Genomic DNA, 26,912 nt, shown 5'->3' with positions numbered 1-26,912 from the left:
TAAATATACAGGTGGCACAGATCAACAAGGCACGTAAACCTCTTTCCTCTTGGCTGCGGACGCAAGCTCAGGCAGGGAGCATGGGGCCCCAGGGAGAGACCGGCTTCTCCTTCACCTCTTACCCTCAACGTTTCCCAGTAGGTCAGTGGAGGAACAAGCCCCACAGACACCAGATCCAGCACGGTTTATCCCTCATGATCGGGGCTGCCCCCGCCGCCCTGAGAAGCCAGCGCCGGGCAGGGTTTTACCTCAGGGCTCTCAGGGGAACCCGAAGGTATAGTCTCCCACTTTCACGGCTGCGCGCCGCCATGGTGCCCAGCTCACCCCCACCCTCACAGGGGGGCTGTGAGGACCCGCCCTACACACGCTGCTGAGGGGACACTGGGGACCGCTGCTTAGCGAAGCCACCTCAGGCAGCACTGTAGATGCGGGGACACGCGTTTAACCCCCGCTCCAGGGGGACTGTCAGCAACACAACGCAGCCCCCCGGGCCGGACAGGGCCGTACTGCAGGCTGCCGCCCCAAGCCGCCCAGGGAGAAGGGAGGAGTACCGGCCTTATGCCCTGCCCAGAGGGTCGGATCAAAGGCGCCCGGTCCCGCCCGAGCTGAGGTGGAGCCGTGACGGGGCACCGCTCCCCACACAGGGTGAGCCAGCCCCGCCTGGCGCTTTAACCGCCCGCCGTGGGTGGTGGCCGGGCGCAGTGCGCATGAGTTCGGGGCCGACTACCCGGCGCAGCCCGTGCCTGGCTGGGGCTGTCGCTCCGGCCACCTGCCCGCTGCCGCTCGTCCTCCGGGCTCCTTCCCGCTCTCTGCCGGGAGAGGTGCGGGCTGTTCCCCGCAGCCGGTGAGTGCGAGCTCCCCGCGCGGAGCCCGGCGGAGGGGACCCTCGTTTCCTCTCCGGTGTGAGGCGACCCGCTCCCGCCGCCCCGCCTCGCCCCTAGCTCAGTCTTCCTCAGCGGCCCCTTCGGGGAGAGGCCGCGGAGCGCTCCGCGCGTTGATCAGCCCCCGATAGGAACGGTTCGGTGTTGGCTTTGTTACTTGCTAAGGGATTTTTCGTTATTCCTCGCCCCGCCAGTTACCGCGGCTCCCCGAGCGGCGGGCGGGACGGCGCGGCTCCCTGTGGCGGTGCGGGCGGCGCTGGGCTCGGCTTGGGTCGCTGGGCAGGGGAAGGGAAAAGCTACGAGCCAGGAGCTTCCCTGCTGCCTGGGAGGCTTAGTTTGAGCTATGTTAAGGAATTATTTTTTTCCCCTTGGATTTCTTGTTCTTCCCCGTCATACCCTAAAAACAATTTGCACGTGCTAACTGGCAGTTTAGAGAGCATAATAATTAAGGAAAGGTTTTGTACCTGTGCATTGTTAAACTTTGGATGTGTGATGTTACTGGGGATGTGTGTGTGACTAAGGGTAATGGGAAAGAGCTGCCTTATTCCTTTTTATTGTGTTCTGACTGCAATGTAATGTTACTATTGGAAAAACTGTTGGCTTAAACAGTAGCAGATTAAAGTATCTTTTTCCACCTCCTACCCCGTCAAGTGCCTTTTCCATCTGGACACGGCAAGCATGAGATGGCTGGTGCTTAAGGTGGTAGTTCAGGTGAAGTTTAGTACGCGTAAGAGAAACCACAGCCTTAAAAACACTCTCGGGATTTTCAGTAATCCAGGATCTCATGGGCGTGTTTCCTGAATAGTTTTTGTTTTACTGTGGCACTGAGAGGAGGAGGCAGCTGAGAGCAGAGCTCTGTTCTTGGTCCTTGCACTGGTGTAGCAAGAGATGATTCCTGTGGTCGCAAGCACGCCGATGAAATAGGAGGGAAATCTGGAGGAGGCTGTCTCTCTCTCTCTAAAAATTTTGCGTGGATTGTAAACTATAACAAGTATCAGAAATGTAAGTAACAATTATTTCCTTTCCCCTTCCTTTTATGAAGGGCACAGAAGGAAAGACTTCTTTCCAAACCCTAAAGCACAAGTCTTAGTTTTAAAAGCTTTTGCAATTTCTGTCTTAGGCTAATAAAAAGATATTATTTTAAGACTCTTTGGCTAATGCAGCACTGCAGATGGATTTCCTTGTACAGGTGCTACTGTAAAAAGTAATGATTGTGGCTTTTCTCCTTCCTTTGCAGTAATTACTGCTGTACAAGGGGGAAGCTGGAGTGTAAACAGCAAAGGGGTGTACATGTGTGTGTCCTCAAGCTCACTCAGGTCTCAAAGAAATGAAGATTATTTCTCAAAAATGGAATGATTTTTTTTTCCAGCTGTGTCTCTTATCAAGGATTTGTTGGCATTTTTTACAATGGAGAGTGAATAGCTGAAATGAAGTGTTATGACTGGAATTACAAGTAATACCTGGCATTGGAAAGGAAGAGGGAGATTCTATAGTACATTTCTCTATTTTGTCAGTAGTCTTCTCCTGTTGGTCATAGCTGCTTTTTCTCTGCATGCCTCTGAGAGAAATATTAACCAAGAATGTTGGCAGAGGGGCTTGCTGGTTGGGTATAGTAACTGGAACAACATAACTCCTGAGCAGTTGACACGTCTCAGGCTGACCGACCTTCTGAAATACTGGAGCATGAAAATAAATGAGCATATGAATGTTGCTTTCAGAGCCAGCCAGACAGGCTTTGTCAAATACTGTTACCAAGTCCTCCCTCCTTTTTTTTTTTTTATTGAAAAATAAAAGCAAAGAATTTTAATTTCTAGTGTAACTAACTGCCTAAAGATATTCTTTTCAATTGGGTATGTATTGATTATCCCTGTACCAAGGCAAGTCCAGGGCAAGAATTACTGCTCTGTTTTGCCAGTACTATTTTCAGCTCTGTTTGCCTTGGGCAGGCAGACCTTTATGTACTTACATAAGAATTAAATGTGCATTAAATTAGCTGCTTTTTAAAGTAAACACCTCTCCTTTGTGCTTCAGATGTCTTCTGCCCTCCCCCCTATGCCAGTACAGCAGTCACAAAAAGAAACATAGGAAAACAACCTAAGATCCAGTTGTGAGACTGTGACACAGCCCTCCTGGGGCTGAAAATTATCTTGCTGTCTTACATACTTTGTAAAACAGGATTTGGTTCACCTTTGCTGTGGCTGTAGCAGTAGTTACATAATGAAATCCTAAACCTGAGTGATGCTGCACCTGTAACAAGACAGAAGTTGACTAATTACAGAGGAGTCTGTGCCTGAAATTATTTGTATACATTTCATGTTTCTAAAGTGGTGGCTGTCATAGATAGCACCACCCTGATGTTAACAGGGAGGACTTAAAAAGAGTAACTTTAAAAGACCTGGACACTTTCCTTGTTGAAATTTACATAAGGACATTTGTATTCAGAAGAGGCCCCAGCCGTCACCTGGATGTGTTTAAAACCCCACATAACCCTGGACTAGAGAGCCCTGGGTATCGTATATAGTTTTCCCACTGAGCAGATACTGGTCAACAAATCTCAGCTTTCTCAAGTGAGAGCCTTATTATCCTGGGGTAAGACGTTAATCTAAAGAAAAGTAACTACTTGTCACTGACTGGAGTTCTATTTTTAGTTGGGGCAGTGAGGGATTCTGGTACTGTAAATACATACGAAATGTGAGCACTTCAGGGATCTTTCTCTGGTTGGTTAATCTATGAACCATTGCCACTGGCCTTCACTTTAGGTAATGGGGTTCACCTGAAGCTGTTGGCTGATGTAGTGAACTGGGAACAGAGTTTACTTGCAGGGTGTAAGAGAGAATATGCCTCACAATTGTGGGTTTTTTTCTTTCCCCAGTAAAGTCTGTCTTGAGGGTGGACCAATGTGCTTAGCATCATCAAATCCTGTATTGGTATTCCACTGTAATTCCATTGGTATTCCATTTTAAAAAAGCAGCATTTCCTAAACACTGCAGAGAGGATGATGAGGTAATGATGATCTAAGCTGTCGCAGAAGGTCTCTTGTCTTGTGTTTGCTTGGTTGCCTTCAGTAGGTAACAAAGTTTCTAAAATGTAGGTTCTCAAAAAACTAAAAAGCCTGTTCTTGAAAATCCAGAAAGACCAGTTAAGAATGAGGCACAGTACTGAACCTTCTCTTTCTGGTATCTTGAGGCTTGGATTAACATGGTCAAAGATGTGACCTTAAGCATTGTTTCTGAGCAAAGCGTGATTTGGAGAATTCAGTGTAGCAATTGAATTATTATTAGATGATGAAAATGTTGGTTTGTGATTGTTTCCTTTCTTTTCAAGTGGTTGCTACGTTTAATTTGAGATCCAATTCACCAAACCATTTAAGCATGTGATGAAATACCCTAGTGAAGTCAGCTGGATTTAAGTTTTACTGAATTGGTGCCTTGCCCATCTAGTTCTTTTAAAAACTTATGTACACAGGATTAATTATTTCACTGTTGGCAGCTCTTGCCAATTCTAGCGTGAGTTGTATGAATGACATTCAGTGTGCTTCTTGAGGCTTCAGCTTCCAGGTTTAGAGGACTGAGAGAATCTTTGTGTTTAGTTTTAAAACTAACGGATTTTGTAGTTCTCCAGTGTGTAGAGGAAAGTTTGAATTGTCACAAGTGCAAACCAGGAATCTGAAAGTTTAAAACAAAATAATGGGGTTAGTTTCATTAAATTTTCTTGAATTCTGGGAGTCTTGCATGGTTGTTAGCACTCAGTTACTTTGGTTGCAGTTGCATGTCTGTCATGCTTCTGTGAGAGTACCCCAAGTTCCCACTTCGCTAAACATTGTTCAAATTTACTTGTCACCCATTCTGAAAATCTCAATCAGAATTGATGTCCCAGGAAGTGTCTGTAAAAATGCTGTTGGCCTGGTGGCTCTTGTTTAGAGGACCATACTGTTGTAGACTCTGTGTGTGTGTGTCTGGGGGTTTTATTGGGTTTGGGTGGTTGTTTTTTTTTAATAGTCAGCATTTCTATTTGGCTGGCTGTACTATGGTGACAGTCCCTCTCTAAATAAAGGCAGGAATATTTCCTGGTTGCTGGATGTTGAATAACCACAATTGTCTCAGGAATTTTCATTAGCAGATAAGGAAAGTGCACCATAGTAAAATGCATTAGCTTATTATCATAAGCATCTACACTTATGATATGGAGAATAAAAGTTAGAGTTTAACAGTGTTGGCCAATTTTGGTTTAACTTTGTTCCTAAATGTCAAGCACTGTTGATTGTTATTTCAGTTTTATTTTGACTCTTTCTATAAGAACAGCTTATGAATTTACTGTCTGATTCTGGGGTTTTCATGCTCAGTCTTAGTTAGTCAGCTTCCCTGTGAGGTTTGTCCTTGGTAGGCAGTACTGTTACTTAGTCTATTCTTCTACCAGAAAGCTTGACTTTTACTGTATATCACAAGAGTAGGGCATGGGTTACCTCTAAAGCTCAAGAATTTACTCTTTCATATACTGAAGGAGGTAAGAATTCAGTTGCTGATAGCTGTGTTCATAAGGAGGAGATATGTCCATCATACTGGATCAGTTTTGAGGAGTTTGTAACAGCAATGGCTCAGTCAAGACATGTCATGGACCAGTTGGTTTTGTTTAGCTGTGATAGTGTACAGCAGGCCTAAAGGTATGTTGCAGGAGTACATAATACAAGGAAAAAGTCATTAGGTTATTAGACACAAATCCCTGGCCTGTTTTGGAAAGCCTGGTGGCTGACCACAACATGCAGGAATCTGAATGAATTCCTACTCTCTGCGTGCCTTGCTTTACATACTCTTCCCTCTGCTGCGAACTGGCAGAGGTTAATAGCGATACAAGTCTCAAGGCTGCCCCTATATCATCATTTTTATAAAACCTATCCCACTGAAACACTTCAGATGACCTCAGAGTGCTTTCAGATGTTTTTTCCAGATGCTTAACTCTCCAGACTCAAGCACTGCTGTGGAGTGCAAGGCAACTGATAGTGTACATTGGTGTGTCTGTATACAGCAAACAGATTAAACAAACCATGAAGTTCACTGGCCAGTTCTGTTTCAGTTTCATCAGTAAGAAATAGCTATTCAAGAACAGGCAAAGTATGTGTGATGCTCAGAGTACAGTCCAGGCTTAGAAATCTAACTTAAGAAATGGTTCGTGCAGAGTGTTCTAGAAATTGTATGTATATTGAAGGGAGGGAGAGACTCATTGTGCCCTTTTAAAAATGTATGATAACTCTCTAAAAATTGTTGACTCTACTTTAAATATATCGTGCAGTAAATGGCATGATGCTATCTGCTGACTTTCAGCTCCTGGCTTATGTAGTGGTTGACTTTTAGCCTCTAAATGTCTTCAATTTTTTGTAGGATTTTATTTATTTTTTTTTTGTCTGATAACCTAGTCTTCAAACAGGGTTGTTAATAAACAATTTTTAAAAAATCTCCTGCTACTGTAGGAACAGTGCTAACATTGAACTTCAGTGAAGAAGTAATCTTAGTCAGCAAAACTATAAAAATATCCTTCTTGAAAGGACAGACTCCACCTCACTTTGATGGCAGCTTAATGCAGTCTGTGAGTTATATGCCTCTGTCAAAGCAAAATTAAATCTTTGGAAGTAAAATTCAGTGTTAACTTCTGAATATTTCAATTTCCTACTACTGGTCTCTGACAAACATGTATGATATGTGACTTGGTTTAAATATCTCATAAAGGCTAGCCCTAGTGTAACTGAGAAGTGATCATTTCAGCTGATGGCATCTTTGGGCCGTTGCAATTCTTTTTTGGTTTAATATTTGCAATATTTTCTCAAAATAGTACTGTTCCTGTCACACTTCTGCACTCTTGTATCATGGTCTGACTTTTTTTTATTAATCCCTAATAGTACAGGTACATATCTCTTAAACCATGAAAAAAAAATAAAACAAACCTGACAAAAAACAACCCATTACAATGCATTGAATAGACCAAGCAACAAATCCTGTTGTGAGCAACTTTCATATTTAATGCATCTCTGAAGGTCAGGAGGAACAGCTGCCTGTTATCCTCAGAGAGCAAGAACAGCAGGACAGTCACCTTATTTTTTTGAACCCTTGCTTGTTACCTAGGCAATTCTACTGAAACAGGCAGTGGGGGTAGTCTTGAAATTCATTAGTTTCTTGGCTATTTCTGTCTTAAATCCATTAAGTCCTTCACTTAAAAGAGAGAGCATAAAAATTGTGAAGAGACTTCTGTGTTAGCCATGGTTAGGAGGGGAATTTGTAAAGCTTGCTTTATGCATTCCAGCAGGGTTAGGCAACCTCACATCAGCTGTTGCTGCACGGGGCACTGTACAAATATGTTTTAAGGGAGAAACCCCTACATAAAAAAAACCACAGAAGGGGAGAGGAAACAATGTATATGAATGGGTTATGATCTTGGTAACACATACCCTTGAAGTGTTGAAGATGGTGTAAAAGATAGAAGGAAACAAGATTTTCTCCTTGCTGCCTTTCTGCAGGCTCACAAGCTATCACACAGCTCCTGAGCTTTTCTGAAATGAGTAAAACCTCCAAAGGAGTCACAGCTTACAACACAAGCAGAACCAGTACCGTAATGCTTGCTACTTCATCCTGTGTGCATAGGTCTCTTAACCAGTTGCAGTCAGTGCCTTTATTCATTGTTTGGGAGCTTTGTGAAACATCTGAACTTGAGCTCCAAAATGAGCCCCAGGAGCTTGCTGGAAGCAGAGTTATTTGTTGTTATTTTGAACTTGTGGCTTTAATGTTTATTACTACTGACTCTGGGTGTTCCTGCTGTCCTGGATGTGGATAGCCTATTATGAAGTTTAGACCTAGCTGTGCTAAGGTTTTGCTGTCAGAGAAAGCAGAGCAGTACTCTTAAATATTTTCTTCTCCCTCAAAGTTTTGGCCTATTGATTGGTTTCTTGGTAACTTGGATTAATATCTTTATTTGTTTAGTCTTTAAATGTGGGTCTTGTCTATGATGGCTGTTGTAATCTGGAGCTATAACCCCTCGTAATGTAATCTATAAAATGTTTACAAACAGCTTTGAGTATAATTCCAGAAATCTAGTAGTTGTCTATAATATATCACTGAGGGACTGAACAAACGTGGCATATCCAGGGATACCTGGATAAAAATTAATGCTGCAGCTTAGAAGTGCGGATGACAAATAATACTCACCTTATGTTGGATGTCAGTAGTGGTACTCCCCTCTTGCTGGTCCCTCCTTAGAAAAATACTCTTCAGTCCCAATGTCACTTTAAAGTCATGGGATGAAATCTGAAATCAGTGAGTGTTTTTGGTGAATTTGAGTTTTCAAAATTTTCTCTGATAGTCTTGCCTCCTAAAAATGTTACACATCTATGTCTGTGCTTTGAGTAGCATTTCAGAGGAGTCAAGACTTTTGCTGATGATGTTGCCTTCTAAAAATGATATATATGTTCTTGTGTGTGTGGCTGTTCAGTGCTGCAGGGTTTCTTATAGATGGAGCTGCTGTTGCAGTGTGTGTTGTAGACTGATGCTGTTCTTTTCCAGTTTAGCTTTTTGCAGCATAGCTTTTGGGGTTGAGCCTGGGTGTGCGGCAACCAGAGGTACAGCAGCTGCTGCAGTGCTCTCATGTCTGCCTGTCTTGTGATTTTGAAAACCAGGACCAAGAACATGTTTGTACCTCTGTGGCATCACTTAAGGACCATTATCCTGAGGATGCAGTGTATCTATTTATAGCTAGCTATTAATAGAAGAAAGGAAGAATGTTCTTTATGTAAAAGCAAGGCTAAATCTTAATTGTTAGCCTGCCTTATGAACATTAGGTCTATCAGATGATTTTATTGTGGCAATCCAGTGCTCTGTGGACTGTGCTTCCAAGACTTGCTGGACCACAGCCTAGCTACACTGTGTGGGAGCCTTCCCATAGGACACAGTTGGTGCTATGGCATGGGTGAAGGAGCTTCGTGTGTACCTCTGGTAATGTCATAGCCCTCTCCTGGGAGGAAATGATCAGCAGGATGGAATTGTTGCTCAGTACCAGCAGATGCTATCTCACTGCTATGAAACAGTAATCTGCTTACCAGGAGTTCTGGTTTCTCAGCCTGACAGGGGAAGGGAGGAAGGAGAAGTAATCCAATTGAATTGGAAATGCAGACTTGACTTTGCTTCTCATGTTACCTCTTGAACTATAACAAAGGGAGAAGCACTTGGGAAGCAGGACCATCTCCTTTCATTTGTACAGTGTGAGATAATGGTATCCCGTTCCAGCTGATTGCATATAACATGGTACCTCAGAACAAACTGTTCTGAGGAATGCATCACTGCTGTTTCCTGGTCACAGGCAGGGTGGGGGAAAAAATTAACTTCTAACAAGGCAATTCCTTGTTGCAAAGGATGTTTTAACATCTTGGAGAGATAAATTAGTTAGGTTCTGTTTTTTACCCACCCCATGTTTGTGCAGTTAGTGCACGAGGATGTCATTTGTTTGTGATACTTTGAGAATGAAGGAAGAAGTTCTGCCAAAGTGTTTTGGGAGATGACAACAATTCAGAGGGGTATTACAGCACTGAGCACTAGGATAGCTTAAAAGACTGGGGGCTTTTGCTCCAGTAAGTGTTGGTGCATGTGTCTGTTCCATTAAGCATCTTCCAAATGTACAAGCACTGTTCTTCATGGCTGAGTGAAATAAAAGCTCTGTAAGCTTTAAAAAGCAATTTTGCTGTGTAATGTGATGATACAAAAATGGCACCAAGTTCTGTTCGTGGACCTTTCACCAGGAGTGGTTGGCACAGGAATTAACTGCAGCAGTGTTGGGAAAAGAACTGGGTTCTGTTTCCCCCGTGATCTGATAAATGGCATTCTTGTCTAAAAGCTAATAAAAGATGAAGATGCTTGAACTGGGTCAGTTGATATCTCAGCTGATGGGATTTTATTGCAGTTAATGATGTGTCATAATGGAATACACAAATTGAATCTATAGGACCGGTGTGTATGCAGGGTCCATGCTTGTAACTGTAGACATTTGGTTTGGAAGCACATGAGATGGGGTATAGAACCTTGCTATGTTGGAATTTTAAAGTCAGCTTTTAGAATAAGACCAATTATTTTTTTTTTAAAGGTACCCATAGGTAGTAGACACGTTCCAGAGCATAAAGATATGGCCTTTATCAAGAGGGATACGTTTTTAGTATTTATTTTTTACTCCTTTTCAAGTATTTTAAAACCAGATTTAAATGTAACACATTGTTCTTGTTTTCAGAAATGAGTAAGGCTGGCAGCCCTACATAATACACTGATGGCATTCTACGCAGTGTCGGGATCAATAAGAGTGTGATGCCTAGAAATCTCCTCTCAGATTCTCCTGAAATGGCAGCTGAAATCTCTCCAAAGCATGCACATGGGAGCATGGAGAGGGGTGGCGGTGTGGAAAATCATGGCAGCCAAGCTAGGTGCAGGAATCTTGCCTTGGTAAGTGTTTAAAGAACCTTATGTTTAGTAATACAAATTACATCAGTAGCTCTGTTCACATCCCAGGATTTATTTTAAGTGCTGATTTTTGTCATTTCTAGTCCTAAATGGTTGCTTGTAGTCTATGAGTTGCTAACAAACTGAAAGGCTAGAAATAACTGCTCTGACTTGGTACAACAGCTTGTTATTCTAGCTCTGAGAGCTTGGAGAGTGCTTCTCTCTTGACATACCACCATTCCCAGGTCTCTGGGAGGAATGGAGCATGCATTATGCTGGCTACTTGGTGCAACCCACCTACACGTGGTGCACAGTTTGGGGTGCATCTCTGCCCTTGCTTTAAGTAGCTCGTAAAGGAACTTAGGGTGTTAGTTCTATATGCTGTTTCTTGCTTAAGCTGTTTGTTGACACTACTGAATGAAGGTCTTGGCTTATTCCACCTTCATATAATTAGGTGAGTAACAAATACGTCACCATAAACAAAGCTGTCTTTGCGTTAGTGAATATGAGTGTGTGGCCATTTAAATAGTATGTGAGTAATTGAGGGAGTAGGATGCACTTCTGCATTTTTCCAATTAGCAGGATGATTCAGGCAATGAACTCAACAGTACTGTTTGTACTGTGGCAGGCTAAGCCTAGAAAGCAGATATGGTTCCATGCATGGTTTTCTTATCACAACCATTTGAAAAGCATCCATTTTTAATTGAAGAAAGAACACTACAGTAAACATGCTTTCCCTAAATGAAAATCTAAATCTCTGCTTTGCCTTAAACATAGAATTCTGTATCTTTCCCTTTGCCCTCCCTACTAGCTTCCTTTTTAGTGAAGTAGTTTTCTGTGAAAGAATAAGTGGCAGAAATAAGTTGGCAAGTTGATACCTGTATTTGTCTATATACCACAGAAATGCGCAATGGTTTTGTGATACATCTTGAGCTTTTTGGCAACAGGAGGTAATTGTAACTATGCTCCTTCTTGGCTGTTTCTAATGAAAATGCAATTGTGAATATTATGCTGTATCCTTCAACTTGTGTGGCTAGGTAAAACATGAAACAAGTACTACTAAATTTAGTCCCTTAACTTTTCTGATCTGTGATGGAAAAAAGTTGTGAAGAGTCAGGGTGGAAGAGGTCAAGAGCATAGCCAAGTACACCATTTGGACTCGGGTATTTGGAGTATGTTGTTTATTATATGAAGATTGGTTGGATCTTAGAGAATGGCAGTGGGAGCTGGACTTTGTTAAAGATTTACAACTTAATTTCATGCAGAAATACAAGTTAATTCTACGCATTACTCTGCAGTTTTCCCAGTTATCAACTAGTTGCCAATTACGTTTCCATGGGTTTTATTCTTAGCTGCAGTAGCAGGCATGAAAGTAGTCATTTGAAGAAAAAAAAAAAATCAGTGTTGAATAATGAGGCTATGTATAAATCGGTATGTTTCTACTGTCTCATCCTGAGTCTGCTGTGTCAGAATGACAGATTCCTTTAGTCTAACTAGATCTTACCATGTGATAACCAATATGATGATGCATCAGCTAGAAGTGGAATCTCTTTCTACTCTGTAATGCAATAATCTCTAGATGAAGTAAAAGCTAGCTGCAGGTTTAGGCAATTCCCATCAGACCTGCGCATCAACAAAAGAAGTTTCTGAAGCCTTTAGTTTGTCTTGTTTGAGTTTGTGCATGAGGGAAGTGAAATGCCTTTAATTCTGGTGCCATAAATCCCCTTCCATGACTGTTCTTCCAGCAATATAGTAGGTGGCATGTCTGATAAGGCTGACAACTAGTATGTGTAGAATAACAGGTTGGGGAATTAAAATGCTTTTCAATAAAGGCATAATTTTGGTTTCTGAGTTTGAGAAGGAGTCTCTGTTGAACTGAACATGAAGGAAATCTTGCCAATTGTGATTTAAGTAAATAGTAGTCAAGGCTTTAGTGCTGCTTAGGTCTTTCCTTTTTGTGATCTGGTGTGAGGAAAAAAGTGTAATTCCACAGGCTGATGCCTTCTGTCTGTTCAGCCTTGACTGGAACAGGCTTTAGAAATCTTCAGGGTAAAGAGCAGCAGGATTCTTCAAATATTTATTTTTCTATATCCTTGTGTATAATTTTGTACTAAAAGAGTGATTTTTATAGTCCACTAAGCAGATCAGGAGATCTATAAGAGGAAAAGCTAGTTGCTGGAATATGCTCCTAGAGACCCTAACTTCTTGCTTCATTAGTTTTGTTACAAAGTTCATTAGACCCTTAAAGCTTCTGCATCTTCTGAATAGGAGGGGATAGCTAATTCTGTGTAGAAAATTTCTAATTAAACTAATTCTGAGAAAGTATGGGGCAGACTCTCAGGAACACTGTACCTTCCCTTCACAGCCCTGAAACGGAGCAACTACAGACTTACCTGCCTTCTCATATATCGCCTTTCTGGGTCTGTTCACCTAGAGACACAGCAAGAAAGGTCAGGGTTGACTTTAATTTTTTTTTTTATTGCCTTGCCAAGGAAAGAAGTGTAGCAGTACTTTTTATGACAGGCCAGTACTGCTGCAGATTTCTTCCTACTTGATTACAAAAAAGAGGCTTTTAAGCTTCTTGGTGTCAAATTACATTAGTCACTAAATATAACCTTTGTATTGCATTTGTGGAATTCAGAAAAACCTAGGTATGTGATAATAGACAAACATTTGGACTAGCCTATGCTGACTGCTTAGAGCTGGTTTGGCTGACTGTTGGCTGTTCATGCATACTCTGTGTCAGCGCTGGCATTACTTGCTGTGGAACTGGTTGTTGGTTTAGGAATGGCTAGGAGATGGACATGAATTGCCATAAGGCAAAAACGTCTTAAAATTCTGTGTGTGATCCTTACCAGTTGGCTGTCATCAGTTAAGTTTAATTTTGCAAGATTTCTCACCTTCTTACCTACGCAAAGGTGCTTTTAGTTATTGTTTGACAATCGCAATCCTTAAAACCAAATTTATTTTTTCAAATGGAAAGCAAGGTGCTGATGTCCTGTCTTGATTGTAGTAGAATTTTCCATATAAATGATAGATTTGGCAGCATAAATCCAGACCTGAACATCTATCACAGCAGCTGAAGACAAGCACAAGAGCCTACATTTAGATGGAAAGAACATTTGCTTTGGTATTGGTATCTTCATCTCACACCACCTTTCATAACCGTAAAAGCTCTTACAGATGAGGACATGAATTTGCACAATATTCTGGTTTCTTTTTAATGAAGGTGGTATCCATGCATATGCTTGGTAAAAGCATGAGGTAAGTGTACCTTCTCCGTACATGGAATCTGTTGCACTGTCCAAGGGGGGAGGGTAAACAAAACCACTCTGTTCTGCTTCACAGTTCTGACTTCCAAAACTCATTCTTGAATGACTCTGACATGTGGTATAAGAATTAACTTGCAGTGAAATACAGTTGCAGCAATTTAAGGACACTTAATTTGGAGATAAAACTAGGTCTTCACTTTTTTTGAAGCAATTTGTCTTCCTCCGTTGACGGAACAAGCACAGACTGACATCTTAAAGCAAATCCTCTTTCAGTGCTTCACCTTGGTAATTGTACTGTGTATCTATTCTCAGCCATGAGTAACTGCTTTAGTTTCTAGGTGTGAACAACATGCTAGAACACTAGTATCACCTGTGAAATCACACTAAAAGGTGCTGGTTGTGCCTAAAGTGAACTGTGCTACTTGGAACTGTGCTAGTAATAAGCTGTGTCAGTGCCTTGGATCTGTTGACACGACGTCAGTGCTATACCTTCTGTATTTCAACCTATCTTACTGAATGATAGGTTTGAGGGATAGTGAGTTCTTGTTAATCTCAACAGATTGTGCTGTGGGCGTTGTTTTAATTTGTTTTATTTTTGCCACGGTTCATCACCAGTCTTTTTGGGGCAGTGATGACCTCCAGAATTTGGCCAAGTGACTATTGCTTTTGGTCACTAATAAAGTGGTTTAAACTGGAAGATGGCGATGAATCTGAAAAGATGTCAGTCTCATTCCATTTGTTACTTCCGCCAAGTAGCTTCCTCTGTGGCTCTAACAAGACAGTCACTGAAAACAGCTTGTCACTACCAGACACCTTGTATAATACAGGTGACATCTTGAACATTGGTTACATAGACAAGGAGAGCAAGTATCTTGTCAGTAGTCTGAACTGCCTCAGTATCTTATTTTGCACACTTAGTCATTTAACTCAGCCCTGACTTCGTTATTTTGTGGTTATGATGCCTCTTGGAGCCTAAAAGTTAGTTGCTATGACCTTTGTCCTTTTGGGATCAGTACAGATAATCCAAATGCAACAGACCTGGCTCTTTAAGTGTACCACATAACTATATTTGCCCCAGGCTCTCTGCAGATGTCCTAGGATTCCAGTGTAGTTTTAGGAGTTAGTGGAAAAGGACAGATTCTGTGTCTGTTAGCCCACTGCCACCTTTTTTTCCTCACAATTTGAGTGTGCAGAGTCTTGTGATGCTGAACTGCACTTTGGGTGCATTCAAGGGAAAGTCCTGCGAGATTCTTTTCATAAAAATGTGGTTTTTTTCCCCTTGATACTGATACTTTATAGGCTTTGCTGTAAAATAAGGTCTTTTTCCATGTCCAACTACTTTGCTAAATAAAAATACTCAAAAAATGAGAAGAATTCTTGACTGATACTTTCAATGGATACAACTGTCTTTGGGCAGGCAGAAGCCATTCCTTACATGGTATGGAGAGAAGAGCTATGCTGTGCTTCATCCACTTTAAATTGATATTGGTATGACTTGGAAGCAGTATGCCTTGGAAAAATAAGAGTTACTGTTCCTAGCAGCAGGGCAAGAAGTAGAGAGGAAGAGGTGCTGGAAGACTGTGTGCTTTGGGCCATGGGTATAGAGCTAGGGTAAAGAGCGTGGCTCGTAGCAAGGAATGGCCTTGCTGTAGAATATGCTAGTGAGAATTTAGATACTGAAGACAATTTATGCGCTGTGCACAAACTGCATCGTTCTGCTTCAAAGAAGCATCAATCAGGTAGATAAATGTTATTCCAGCAGGTGGGCAGCTCTGCTCTTCAACCCTCACTGATAGCCATTCCTGAACCTCCAAAGTGGTTTCTTTGTACTCCACCGCTTTTCAAGGAATACTTGGATTAAAATTCTTGTAAAATGAAAGCCACTTTCCACTTGTCTCACCTTTAGTGCACGTATAGAAAATTATTTGTAATGATATAGGTGGTCAACTTTTAATATATATAAATACATACAGGGCTGTGTCTGCCTACCACCCATTCCTCCTTCTCTGTTTTAAAACATAACATGCTCCATTCTTCCAGCCTTCCTGTGCAGCTAAACCCTCAGCACTCCTTGCTTTGTTCTGGACCCTATCTGGCTTGGCTGTATCCTTTCCGAAGTTTAGCGATTGAACTGGAACCCTGTGTTCCAAATGAGGAGTGCTGTTATTTCATCACCCTGGTTAATATATCCCAGAATGACATTTGCATACCTGAACAGCGCTCTTTCCTCTTTACAGCACTTAAACTGACCTGCAGTTCTTTCTGTCTAGTATTGCTACTTAAACATTTTTCATCATTCTAATGTGTTTTTCAACTGAATTTCATGTTACAGACTACTGGCACACTTAATATAGCTCATGAAGGTATCTTCTGCCTTAGTTCTTGCAGCAACATCTTCCAGCATAAGGGGATTTTCAAATACTAAATTAATTTTCTACTGTTGTCAGTGAAGTATCAAGTTCAGAAGTGTAGAGATAAATCTGTTCAGGATTTCTTGCATTATACAATTTGCAATAAATCGTGCTACTTCCCAAAAACAACTCTCCCCTGCCCCCCAGTTACACAGGTACCTTGTAGTACTGCATCTAGGCATAGTTTCCTTATTCATCCATGAGTGTATTTGGGGGGGAGGGGGGGGGGGGGTGGCAGGGGGGGCATGTCATGAAGCCTTCAAATCAAGGTATATGACATCTTGTGCTTATACCTATTGGCCAAGTCAGTAATGCTTTCATGAGAAATGTGATTCGTGTGAAATTACTTGATTTTTATAGACAGTGCTTAGTGGCTTTTGCCTGAAATGTCTCCCAATTTTTCTCAATGTCGTTCTAGCATAAACATTAAAGGGAAGAAAACTCTAAGCTTATCAGCCGAACTTTGATAACCAAGGTGATGTCTTCAGAGTTTAAGTAGATCTTGCATTGCTCTATCTTGCTTTTTTGAAAATTAGGTTAGGAGTAATTTAATCAGTTTTACTTCAGTTAATCTAGTGTATTTTTTGTTTCCTCACTTATGACCTATTGATTATATGCTTTGCTAACTATTATGAAGCACACAGGTACAATTATGTTAACAAACTGAAAAAAATAACATTCAATATTATAGTCTTCAGCAAATGAAATGGTATTATCAAAATCATCAGATAGTGGGTTGTAAAGGAAGTACTCTTTGACGCAGCACACAATTAAACTATGGAACTCATTGCTACAGAATGCTGTGAATGCCAGCCATTTAAGTGGACTAAAACAATAAGAAAAATTCATGCTAGAAAGCTTATTAAGGGCTATTAAGTACACAGATACGGATGCAACTGGGAAGTCCTTAAATAATGTGTTGCTGGAAACTGGAAGGACGCAGGGAAGAAAAATATAAACCTATCCAATATACAGGAATACTCCTCCCCCCAGCCACATTCCCCTGTCCTGTGCATTCTTGGTGGCTGAAGGCGGGCTACTGAGCTAAATGGACTTTTTGGTCTGATCCTGTGCGGTAGTTCATGGTCTGACCTGTTCTTATCTCTTGCTTCCAACTTAGGCAATGCAGTGGTATGACCCATTCTGTTTCCCTTTCCTGTAAATATAATCAGAGGTACTTGCCTTTTTCTTCTGTGCTGAAGCTTTTGTACCTGTTCCTGATACTGTTCCTGCATGTAGAGCTTTCACTCCTTACAAGTAGGACTGTTTGCTCTGTTATTAACAGGCTAAGGCATAAGTGCTGTTATACTGGTCTCTTTCTACTACATATTAGGATCGTTTGCTCCCTTCATGTTTTTTTGAGAAGCATCCAGTCATTTCTCTACTATGGAACTATGCCTATTAATTCTTTGGCACTGTCAAGTGATTTATCATTAATGAGTTTAATCTGGTGTTCTGGTATTTTGCTAATTGAAATTTGGTTCTCTAGCAGTTTTCACAAGGAATTATTTTTTTATTTATTTTTGACTGCTACAGATGTCCTGTTATTTCCCCTGCTGTTCTGTTTCTGTCAAAGCTGTACTGGTCTTAAGATTCTAGGCCTGGGTGTGACTTTAAGAATTTCTTCAGATGCATGTGAAAAATTGTGGGCCTCTGATAGATATTAGGTTACTGTTTTGGACAGGTAGGAAAGGGATCTTTTCTATGAAACAGATTCTATTCTGGTCTTTTCCCTTTTTTTTTTTTTTTTTGTTTTCCTTGCTTAATTTTTCCTTTTTTATACCTAACACTGTCATAACAGACTCTTTCCTGTTTGGCGGAAGCAGGAAACGTTTGGCTGCACAGAGATCTAAAATATTAATGCCAGCTGAGCATATTCAGCTATTTCAGCTGTTTGTGTCCCAAATTTCTTCTGTCCAAGCAGTCTTTTTAATCCTCAGCTAAGGCACTATTTTCAAATTTTAAATTTAAGCTGTCTTTTGACAGTAGCTTTAAAGTCGGTAGTGCTAGGTATATGTGAGATCGATCTAATTTCGGGAAGTGTGTTTGTGTATTAAGAGTAGGGAGCTGGTGGAATGTATGAGGTAAATAACTTCAGTAGCTGAAAAGACTGCTTTGACTGTTGAAAACCCAGTTTCTTCAAGGAGAAAAAGATGCCTAGAAAACCAGCCCAGAAAGAATACGAACTGTTCCAGTACTCGGAATATGTCAAAAATGCACTATTTGCAAATGGACTTGGTAACCTTAGTTAAAACTGGCACCAGTTAACTTATGACAAAATTCCTATTAAAAAAAAAAAGCTTTACTATATTGTTAGTAATACAAGTGGGCATTTTATAATACCGTACTGTTCTCAGACCAGTGGTAAAGCAAGTCACTGCTTGCTTTACATCTCCAAACTCCTTTGGTTTGACCAAATTGAGTAGGTTTGTTTTCACTGTGCTTGTGTGTCTAAAATTGGATGATTTCCTTGTCTTGTAAACTGAAACATGCCCTGCCTGAGGAAGTTTCTAGTCAGGCTGGGTGCCTTACATCTCAGTACGGTGACCTGCCATAACGCTGCCCATTCTCCAGAACTGCTGTCTGTCTTTTTGGCTGAGGAGATGTGATATTGGTCATCTTGAAGGAAAACTGCATGAGGAAAGAGACTGAAGTGCTAACTGAGACGAGGTTGGCCATTCACATCTAGGTATGACACTTACTACAAATGTATTTGCAAAGGGTTGATTACTCATTTCAGATCATTAATCTAAAGGGAAAGTGCTCATTCCAGCAAGATCTGTGAGGGGTGGTAAATCTGGCATAGCTCTGCTGACCAGTCCTTCTGCAAATCCCAACTGGCATCGAAAAGTGCTCAGTCTTATAGCACGGAAACAGAAGGAAGGGCTTCTGAAGGTCTTTGCTTCAATTCACCTGTTGTTTTGTACAGCTCTTGATCAAATGTGTTGAGCTCACGTGGGAGCAGGTCTTTTAAATGAACAGTGTGTTGCAGTCATTTCTGTACTGTACTGTATTCTGGATCTGCTGCCACTATGAAATTCTTAAACACAACCCCTTCTTTTCCTTTGCTTGTGGAAGTCTGGCTCTTGCAATGAGCTCACCCACAGCAAAGGCTTCTTGGAGTCCCTGTTCAGCTCCAACTAGGGCCTACCTAACAACAGCTCCTTTCCTGTCATTCTCTTGCCTACTAGACATAGCAGCTGTATGAGTATTTGGGTGGGGAAGGAAGGAGATTGCAACATCCACGAAGGAGGGGGAAAAAAAAGGCTTGTCTGTCTCTCACTTCTCAAGTGCAGCCGTAAAACTTTCCTTGGCCTTTGAAAACTGAGCTCTGCCATGTGGTGTGCGCAAGCTGTGGAATACGTCAGCCTTTGAAATTTGTCCTTTAAATAGGCAATTGCAAATGGCATCCAAATTTAAGCTTTTGTAGCAGTTTTGCTGCAAGCTGGAATAAGTTATTTTTTTCTGACAGCGCACTGTGGATGGTAAGACTAAGTTACAAATATCTACACCCCAAACCACGTTCACCCTGATGACAATAAAACTCAGTCTCTAGAAATGCAGTTGTAGCATGAGCCTCTTGTTGAAACCAATGTTGTATTTCCCTGCAAGGCTTCAGTCTTCTGTTTTAACAGAAAATTGTGCCAGCTGTGACTGAAGGATGCTGTGTTCATGTGATTGCAGCCACAGATCAGAAAACCTGCCCCAAAGTGGCTGGCTGAAACACTGTGTGTCGGTCTTATGTCATTCATTTATTTACAGGGAAAATGTTGTACAGGCCACACAGAAGGCAACTAAGAGCCTTAAATCACTTATTTTCTCATCTGTAATATTTCGAGTGTTTAGAGCCACTTGGTACAATGCAGCACTTTATAGTTCTTTAATCTATAGGCATTACTTTTCTACAGAGGTACATTGTTCTTATTTTTAATGCTGAGGACAGGGATAAAAGCTTTGTTTGTGCAAGGAGTTAACTGGTAGAGCTGCACACAGCTTTTTCTATTCTAATCTAATGTAAGATGATCTGAACAGGCACAGAGTTTGAAGCAAGTTGCTCTGCCCTAGCAAGAACATATCTACCTCTGGGATATTTGCACTGCATTCCTTTGTGTTTACCTAAATACCCCCAGTCCTCCATTGGGAAGTAGCCTTGTTACCTTGCCTGCATGCATGATCAGATGTCCTTGGAGAAGTGAAAAGCAGAGATGAGAAAGGAAATGGTCTTGTATTGCTTTGCTGGTGCCTTCTTAAGTTATTGACAGCAAAGTTTCCAGTATATGCCTGGCAGGAGAGAAATTCAATCCAGAAAAGGGAAAACCTCACTTACTTTTCAACAATACTTCATTATGTTCCAGAATTTACACAGCTCTCTTGGGAAATGTCTTTCCTGTATCCATTGTCTTAATGTAGTGCCTTTCCTAATCGTTCTTTGTCATCTCCAAGCTTCTGGAAAAGTAAGTGTTTCCTAGGGTGTAGGTGGAGGGGAAAGAGTTTGTGCATTGCTGCCTAGCCTAGCTTCTCATAGTGATACAGTGTTAATCAAGAGCAGTGACTCAGAAAGTGAGAACTGGATAATCCAAGTGATTATTTATCACTTCTGTAGTCTAGAGGATTGTTCCCGCTGGAGAAAATACCCCAAGAAACTTTGCTGCTAGGGAACATATCTTCATATTTACTCTAAATTTTCCTTTCTGTAACTCAAAGGTAAAATCTTTAGAAACCTTTTCCCTCCTTATTATTAATTCTTTGTAATCTATCACGCAACTTCAGATAACTTGGAGATTGCAGTGGTAGAGCCAAATTTCAGCTCTAGCTCTGCCTCTAGAAGCCAAGTCTCACTTTGGTGTAGAGCAAAAAGAGAATCGATGCATTTGTTGGACTGTCTGGAATGCACCCCTTCCTTCCCATGCTGCTCCCTGAGTCTTGTCCCTGAACCTGACACAGCAATTGAAACAGCTTACCCCAGTCTGGAGCCCAAAGAAGTGATCTTAACCCTTGTAAAGGCACAGGGGTGTGTGCAGAGGGTGTTGCCTTTTTTTATTTATGATCTTTTAGCAATTTGTCTTGTCCAGCTGTCGTTCGGCAAAAAAATATCCATTTGAGTTGGGTACTTTAAAGGACAAAATACCAGTTGCTGTCCTTAAGTCATAATTAATGCCCTGTAAACTCCTGGCTTTGTTTTTTTTCCTCTTGCATTGTAGTGGCTGAATGCTCCTTTAGGAAGGGATGAAACATCAAGCAGGAGATGCCTCTGATGTGACTGCTGCCTGTTTCATCCTGCCTCTTTCTGCCTTTGAAAAGGGGTGCTGTGTTTGCTCTCAGTGTACTTAACCTGTACTTGTCCGTAGGAGTTAATCTTTCTGGCTTTTTTCTCTTTCCCCATAGGATGATGAGAGTCTGAAATACTTAACTCATGAAGAGCAGGATGTTCTTATGTTCTTTGAGGAAACTATAGATGCCTTAGAAGATGACTTGGAGGAGCCGGTCCTACATGACAGTGGCATCCACTGTCAGTCTCTAAGGTCAACAGAAGAAAATGTGTCCAGTCATTCAGAGGCTGAAGATATCATCGACTTAGTACAGTCTGCACCTGAGAGTAGTGACCATGAAGGCCCTCCTAGCAAAGATACGGAACCAGGTAGTAGTATTTCCTGAAAGTGTGGTTTTTCCCTTTGATCTAGCCCTGACATTCTAGTTCTCATTAGAAACAGCTGAAGAAAGTCTGTAGCTTCCTCACTACCTCAAGATGAATCTGTTATGCATCAGGAGCTCTAAGGACCATGATTTCAATTTGATTTGGGATTTCTGGAATTATTGCTGTTATTGCAACTCTTTGTTGGGCTTTTTTCTCATGGAGTCCATGCATATGATGCTGTTGGACTCTTCTCTGTCCCCTACCTGGTGACAGAGTTGTAACAGAACTGAGTATTATGCAGAGTGATGGCAGCAAGGCAGATGAGTGTTCATCAACGTATTCACACTCTGCCTCTCTCAAAGACCTCTTAATACTGTTGCTAAGAGTTTTAAGATAGCAGATTGTTTGTAGTGCTGAGAGGCACTTGATACACCATTTTGTTACAAACTTATTGATAGTATTTTCTTCACCCTGTAGAGTTTGCTCTCTCCGTTCTTGGAGAATGGATTTATCAGCTAGCACATACAGTGGGATGTAATGTGTCCTCTCCTGGCTGTTATAATAAAAAATAACTGCAAAAGTCTTACAGAAAAAGCAGCCATTGAAACACAGCGGAGCTAACATGCAGACTGTGAATGAATAGCAGGAAGGGGGCTTTTAGTGAATGCATTGTAAATATGGGGATTTGAAGCATAGTGTCGCTTACAAGATGCCATTGCTAGGAGTTCAGTTACAGTTTCTTCTGGCAGTGTGGGCTGAGTTTGAGTTTGAAAGGCTGGGAGAGGAGGGTACGGATGCTTGCTAAGGATAGGTGAAAGAAAGCCTTGTATTCTACTCTGTGTGAAGACTTACTGACATTATTGCCACTTTGTCTTTCAAGCGTTGGATGCTGCCTGGAGAGCTGAGAGCCCTAAGCCAACTGTACCTGCTGACCATCCCCCACATCCCCCTGTACCACCACCATTGATGTCAGAGATGCTTCCTCTTCCCCCTCTGCCCCCTCCCCCTGTGCAGCATCCAAAACTGCTTCGTTCTATCCCCACTCCGCTCATCGTGGCCCAGAAGATGTCTGAGCAGCAGGTAGAAAGCAGGGTGCGCTTCCCCAGTGCCCTTAAGGAAGGGAATTTGGACAGGAAGAAAAGCCCAGTAACCAACGGTGATTATTCTGTGGCTCCAAAGCACCCTCCTGCACCTGCACCCAAACTGCACCGGTTCCCGAGCAACATCAACATAACAAATGTCAGTGGCAAAGAATTCAGTGAGACTATTTCAAAAGCAGCGGTTAATGTCCAGGAGCGGAGAGCTCAGGTGCTGGCCAACATCAATGGAGGAGCTGTTCTGGCAGCTGAACTGGAGGAGAAACTGCAGAAAAATGATTTCTTGTCACGTAACAGAAGTTCTTCCTTAAGGGATCTCTCCTCTGAGCAAACACGGTATGAGGCCCTGACAAAACTTGGCCTAGTTAAGGAAAAGCCAGCTGAGGACCAAGTGGACCATGCTGCAAGCACTCAGCAGCTTAATGTGCAGCCGAAACAGGCAGATGCTGTTCCCAATGGATATCAAAACATCCATGAGATTTTAAAAAGCGAGCCTAGCCCTTTCCTTCCTATGGGCAAAACTGTAACAATCAAGCCAGACATAGCTCTTGCTGCTAAGAAGGTCAGCAATGCACAGGAGGACACAGCAAAAAGTTTTAATGATTATAAACAACCTAGTCTAAACCTGGATATGAGGAGAAGATCGGGTTCACTGCCTAGACCTTCAGGATTTCGATCGCAAGGGATAACGGTAAAGTTTTCTGGCCGCGGCTCAACAGAAGAAGCTAGGAGAGAGGCACTTCGGAAACTGGGACTACTGAAAGAGAATGTGTAATTCGGACGGGAATGTTGTGGCAACAGCGGGGAAGTCGTATCATGGCTTTGTTGGCTTTGTGCTAGGATAGTCCCAACAGGATTAGGATCAAACAGATCGGAAGAAGAAAGGAGACTTTCTCTGCTTCAGGCAAGTAAGGAGGTACTAGACACTGCAGAATGACTGCTCGTGTTTATCCTAGAAGGACTGGCACCATGTATGGTCACTTACAGCAGCGGGTTTCAGCTGTCCTTCCTACAGAGAAACTCAGCTGTTCCTCTTTGTGACTAAGAGGAATTTTATTTAAGTAATGCTGGACTATGAGACAGCATCTTGTTAATGAAGTGTACAGTGCAGTATTGTTGTACGTAGCAAACCGAACAGTAAATCTTCTTTGTGCTATTTCTGAAGCCAAAACAGAGAGTTCCCTCCATTTGTCTTGCCCACATGTCTATGTCTGTTCATGGGAGCTCAAGAAAATGTCAAAACTGAAATTTCTGACCAGTGTGACACACCTCCATGACTTCTTGTTGTCTGTGTTATCTGGCTTGGCTTTGTTTCCTACCGGGGCAGAGTCGCCTTCCTCACTCTGTGCCCACTTGACTCGAGACTGTACAGAAGGGGTTTCTGTTTTGACCTTCTTGACAAAGCAGCCCAAGCTTTGAGTGGGTGACTGCATCACTCTGCTGCTTTGCTTGAGGTCTTGCCTTTCTTCCCAGCCACCTGCTGTTTGGTCACACTCTAGCAACCTAAGCGTCCAGTGAAAGACAGCAGATAAGCCTCAAGGATATGCACCACGCACCGGTTTTCTCACTGACAGCCAAAGAGTCTCCTGACAATCTGTGACCCCAACTGTTCTGTACCACTGATGATCTTATAGCAGGGAAGCCATAAGAACAAGTTAATTTTGTACCAAATGAGAGAACCTAATGTTAAAAGTCTTACCTCTTACATTGGGGTTCCCATGAAAAAACTGGTTTTTTTTGAACAATAGCTGTACTACATTGAACAGTTGTGCGTTCTGTTACTTCTAAAAAGCCTGTAGTATCACAGCCCCAATGATCCTCTGTTCACAGCCTTATTTGATTATGCCCTGCCAATGCATAACAAGTTACAGCCAAAATTCTTGCAGGCTAAGTGGAGTTACAGGAGAGAGCTGTATGTAAGAGCATGGAGCTGCTGACTGGTCTGAGTTGGCATTATTTTGCCTTTGTTCAACAGACATGCTTTTAAAGATGGTCCCAAAATATATTTTTGTGGTGGTATGATTTTTTTATGGCAAAGCTGCTCTTTTACATTAAAACTCACTTCCCTTTTTGTACACATGAAAACATCAAAAATAGCCATTTTAAAATCAAATGCCAAACTCTGGACCCTATAAATTTCTTGTTATTCCTGCATGTTTAAGAGTTCTCAGTGTTTTGGTTTTTTCTAAAGGGAAAAACTCACTCTCTGCACTTTCTAAAGTCTCAAGCAACTCCCTCTTTTTCCCCGAGTAGCTAAGTAATAACCTTGGAGAAGAGGAGGGGAGCAGCTATTGTAGAAACTGGCACACCCTTCAGTGAGAAGCTCTGATGTAACTGTGATAAACAAGTCTGTAGTCCTTGTGATAAAAGTATTTCAGACTTGCTGAGCTGTACTTTTAAGTGAAGCTGTCGTGAAGGAAAAATCTTTGCGTCATTTTCAACCTGCCTCATAAGTTAAAGTGGTTTTTGTTTTTTGTTTTTTTTAATTATCTGCTTGCTGCTTAAATTTTTAATTGTGTTGTTATGGTATCTGGCTGGTTCTGTTATGTAGTATTTCTTTCAGCCTTTTCACTGGGTAAGTGATCATGTTCCTCAGTGTGACAGGGTTACTATACATAAGCAATCGGTAATTAAAATATGTGGCCATTCCTCAGTCTGGCAAAGCACTTACACATGCATAATCAAATGTGAGAAGTGCTGCTGAAACAAAAAAGGCTTCCTGTACGCTGAAAGTAAAGCACGTACTTGTTTTGCTGGGCTCTGAGTCTGTAGTCCTAAATCAGAAAGACAGAAAATACTTTCAAGCACCTGGTTCAGTGCAGCCTGGAACGGAGTCCTACATGTGCATGATGCATCATAACTTATCAATGTAACCTGCTAAGTAAATATAAATGTTTCACGACCTTTGTGCTTTTAAATCCTTTTAAAGTAAATTCTTTGTTATAAATGTGAAGTGCATACAACACAATCTTCACATCTAATAGCTTCTTTCTAGCTCTTTGAGTGGTTTATAGCTGAAAGTCCATGCTAGGCAAACGGGGGGGGGGGGGCAAACCAAAACCCTGACACTAATTGTTTCATTGAAATGCAGTCCTGTTCAATAAATCTGTAATATAACCCTATTTAAAAAAACCCACATAAATTAGATGTTTAATATCTGAAGTATAAAGCTGCAGTATGCTGCATTAGCTGGATCATGTTCTTTCATACTTTGTGCTGGGCTGTGTCCTCAGCTGGTGGGAAGTGAGAGTTAAGATTTTTTCATTAGGTAAACAGATTTTGGCCCAGTGAGGACTTGGAATGAGGTATTCATTGTGGCCCTTCATTATAGCAAATATCCTACTGGTAAATTCTTCTCTGTGCCTAAAACTGTAGTAAGTAAAGCCATGTACTAAATGAAGTTAAGAGTCTAGCTGCTAATAACCTGTATATAAATTTAGCTCTATTTTGTGTATCTTGTTTTGTGTGTATATGTTGGTGTGATTTTATTTTTTTTCCCCTTGTGTTAGAGGTAACTGTCTCACAGAAATCTGATAAATAATCTATTAAACTGGGATAAAACCAATGAAATGATGGCTGATGGAAGGTGGAATTTTGTTCTTTGTCACTCAGTACCATGCATCTTTCTTGGAGGAGGGAAGTGACTTTCTTTGATAGCTAATACCAGCTTAATGGCTTTTCTCTTTGTAACTGTGGATGTAACTTTGTGTGTGGGGGCCAGTTTCTGTCATACCATGGGTGAAGGAGGAGTAAGGGGAAAAAAAAAAAAAAGGCAGGGGGGTGCGGCAGAGAGAATTATGTCTGTCCTCTGACAAGAGATATGTGTTCTCACTGCCAGACTTCAGGAACTGTGATAAGGGTCCTTGCAGAAAGCAAGTTCATCCTGAGCAGTGTTTGAAGTAGACAAAAGCCCCCCTCTCCTAGTGTTTTGCAATACTGAGATGAGTTTTCCAAAAGGAATATTGTTATGTGAAAGAATAGTAATTAATCCTTGTGTTTCTGTGGCTGCCTTCCATGGGTGTTACTGTAAGTGAGTGTGATCCTGCCGAGGGCAGAAATCTATCTTGTTGCACAGGCCAAAGTTCCCCACTAGAGAATATTCCTACCTCTCCCTTCTGAGCATGTGCATGTGTGTTTGCAGCCTTTCTGTCTTTT

At 41.6% G+C, this 26,912-nt stretch overlaps 1 protein-coding gene across 3 annotated transcripts; it reads left to right on the top strand.

Moving 5' to 3' along the window:
* Nucleotides 1-649: 649 nt before the first annotated feature.
* On the top strand, nt 650-26,327 carry PROSER2 (proline and serine rich 2). Of its 3 annotated transcripts, none has more exons than XM_005240174.4 (4): nt 650-844; nt 10,137-10,345; nt 21,411-21,663; nt 22,541-26,327. In XM_005240174.4, the coding sequence occupies exons 2-4, from the start codon at nt 10,211-10,213 to the stop codon at nt 23,530-23,532; spliced, it is 1,380 nt and encodes a 459-aa protein (XP_005240231.4). In that variant the 5' UTR covers nt 650-844; nt 10,137-10,210; the 3' UTR covers nt 23,533-26,327. The 3 variants fall into 3 exon arrangements, with proteins under 3 accessions (XP_005240231.4, XP_027646355.2, XP_027646354.2); XM_027790554.2 differs by lacking the exon at nt 650-844 and adding an exon at nt 1,591-1,883; XM_027790553.2 differs by lacking the exon at nt 650-844 and adding an exon at nt 12,708-12,792 and having other exon boundaries at nt 10,224-10,345.
* The last annotated feature ends 585 nt before the right edge of the window (nt 26,328-26,912 follow it).

Source organism: Falco peregrinus, chromosome 6 (genome assembly GCF_023634155.1).
Source record: "Falco peregrinus isolate bFalPer1 chromosome 6, bFalPer1.pri, whole genome shotgun sequence".
NCBI lineage: Eukaryota > Metazoa > Chordata > Aves > Falconiformes > Falconidae > Falco > Falco peregrinus.
Note: the sequence above shows the minus strand (reverse complement) of the source record. Positions and strands in the feature narration are given on the sequence as shown.

Coding starts and splice junctions, on each gene's coding strand:
- PROSER2 (XM_027790553.2), top strand. CDS start 10,269: ATGCACATGGGAGCATGGAGAGGGGTGGCGGTGTGGAAAATCATGGCA. Junction 10,346..12,707: donor GGTGCAGGAATCTTGCCTTG/GTAAGTGTTTAA, acceptor TTCCCTTCACAG/CCCTGAAACGGAGCAACTAC. Junction 21,664..22,540: donor TAGCAAAGATACGGAACCAG/GTAGTAGTATTT, acceptor TTGTCTTTCAAG/CGTTGGATGCTGCCTGGAGA.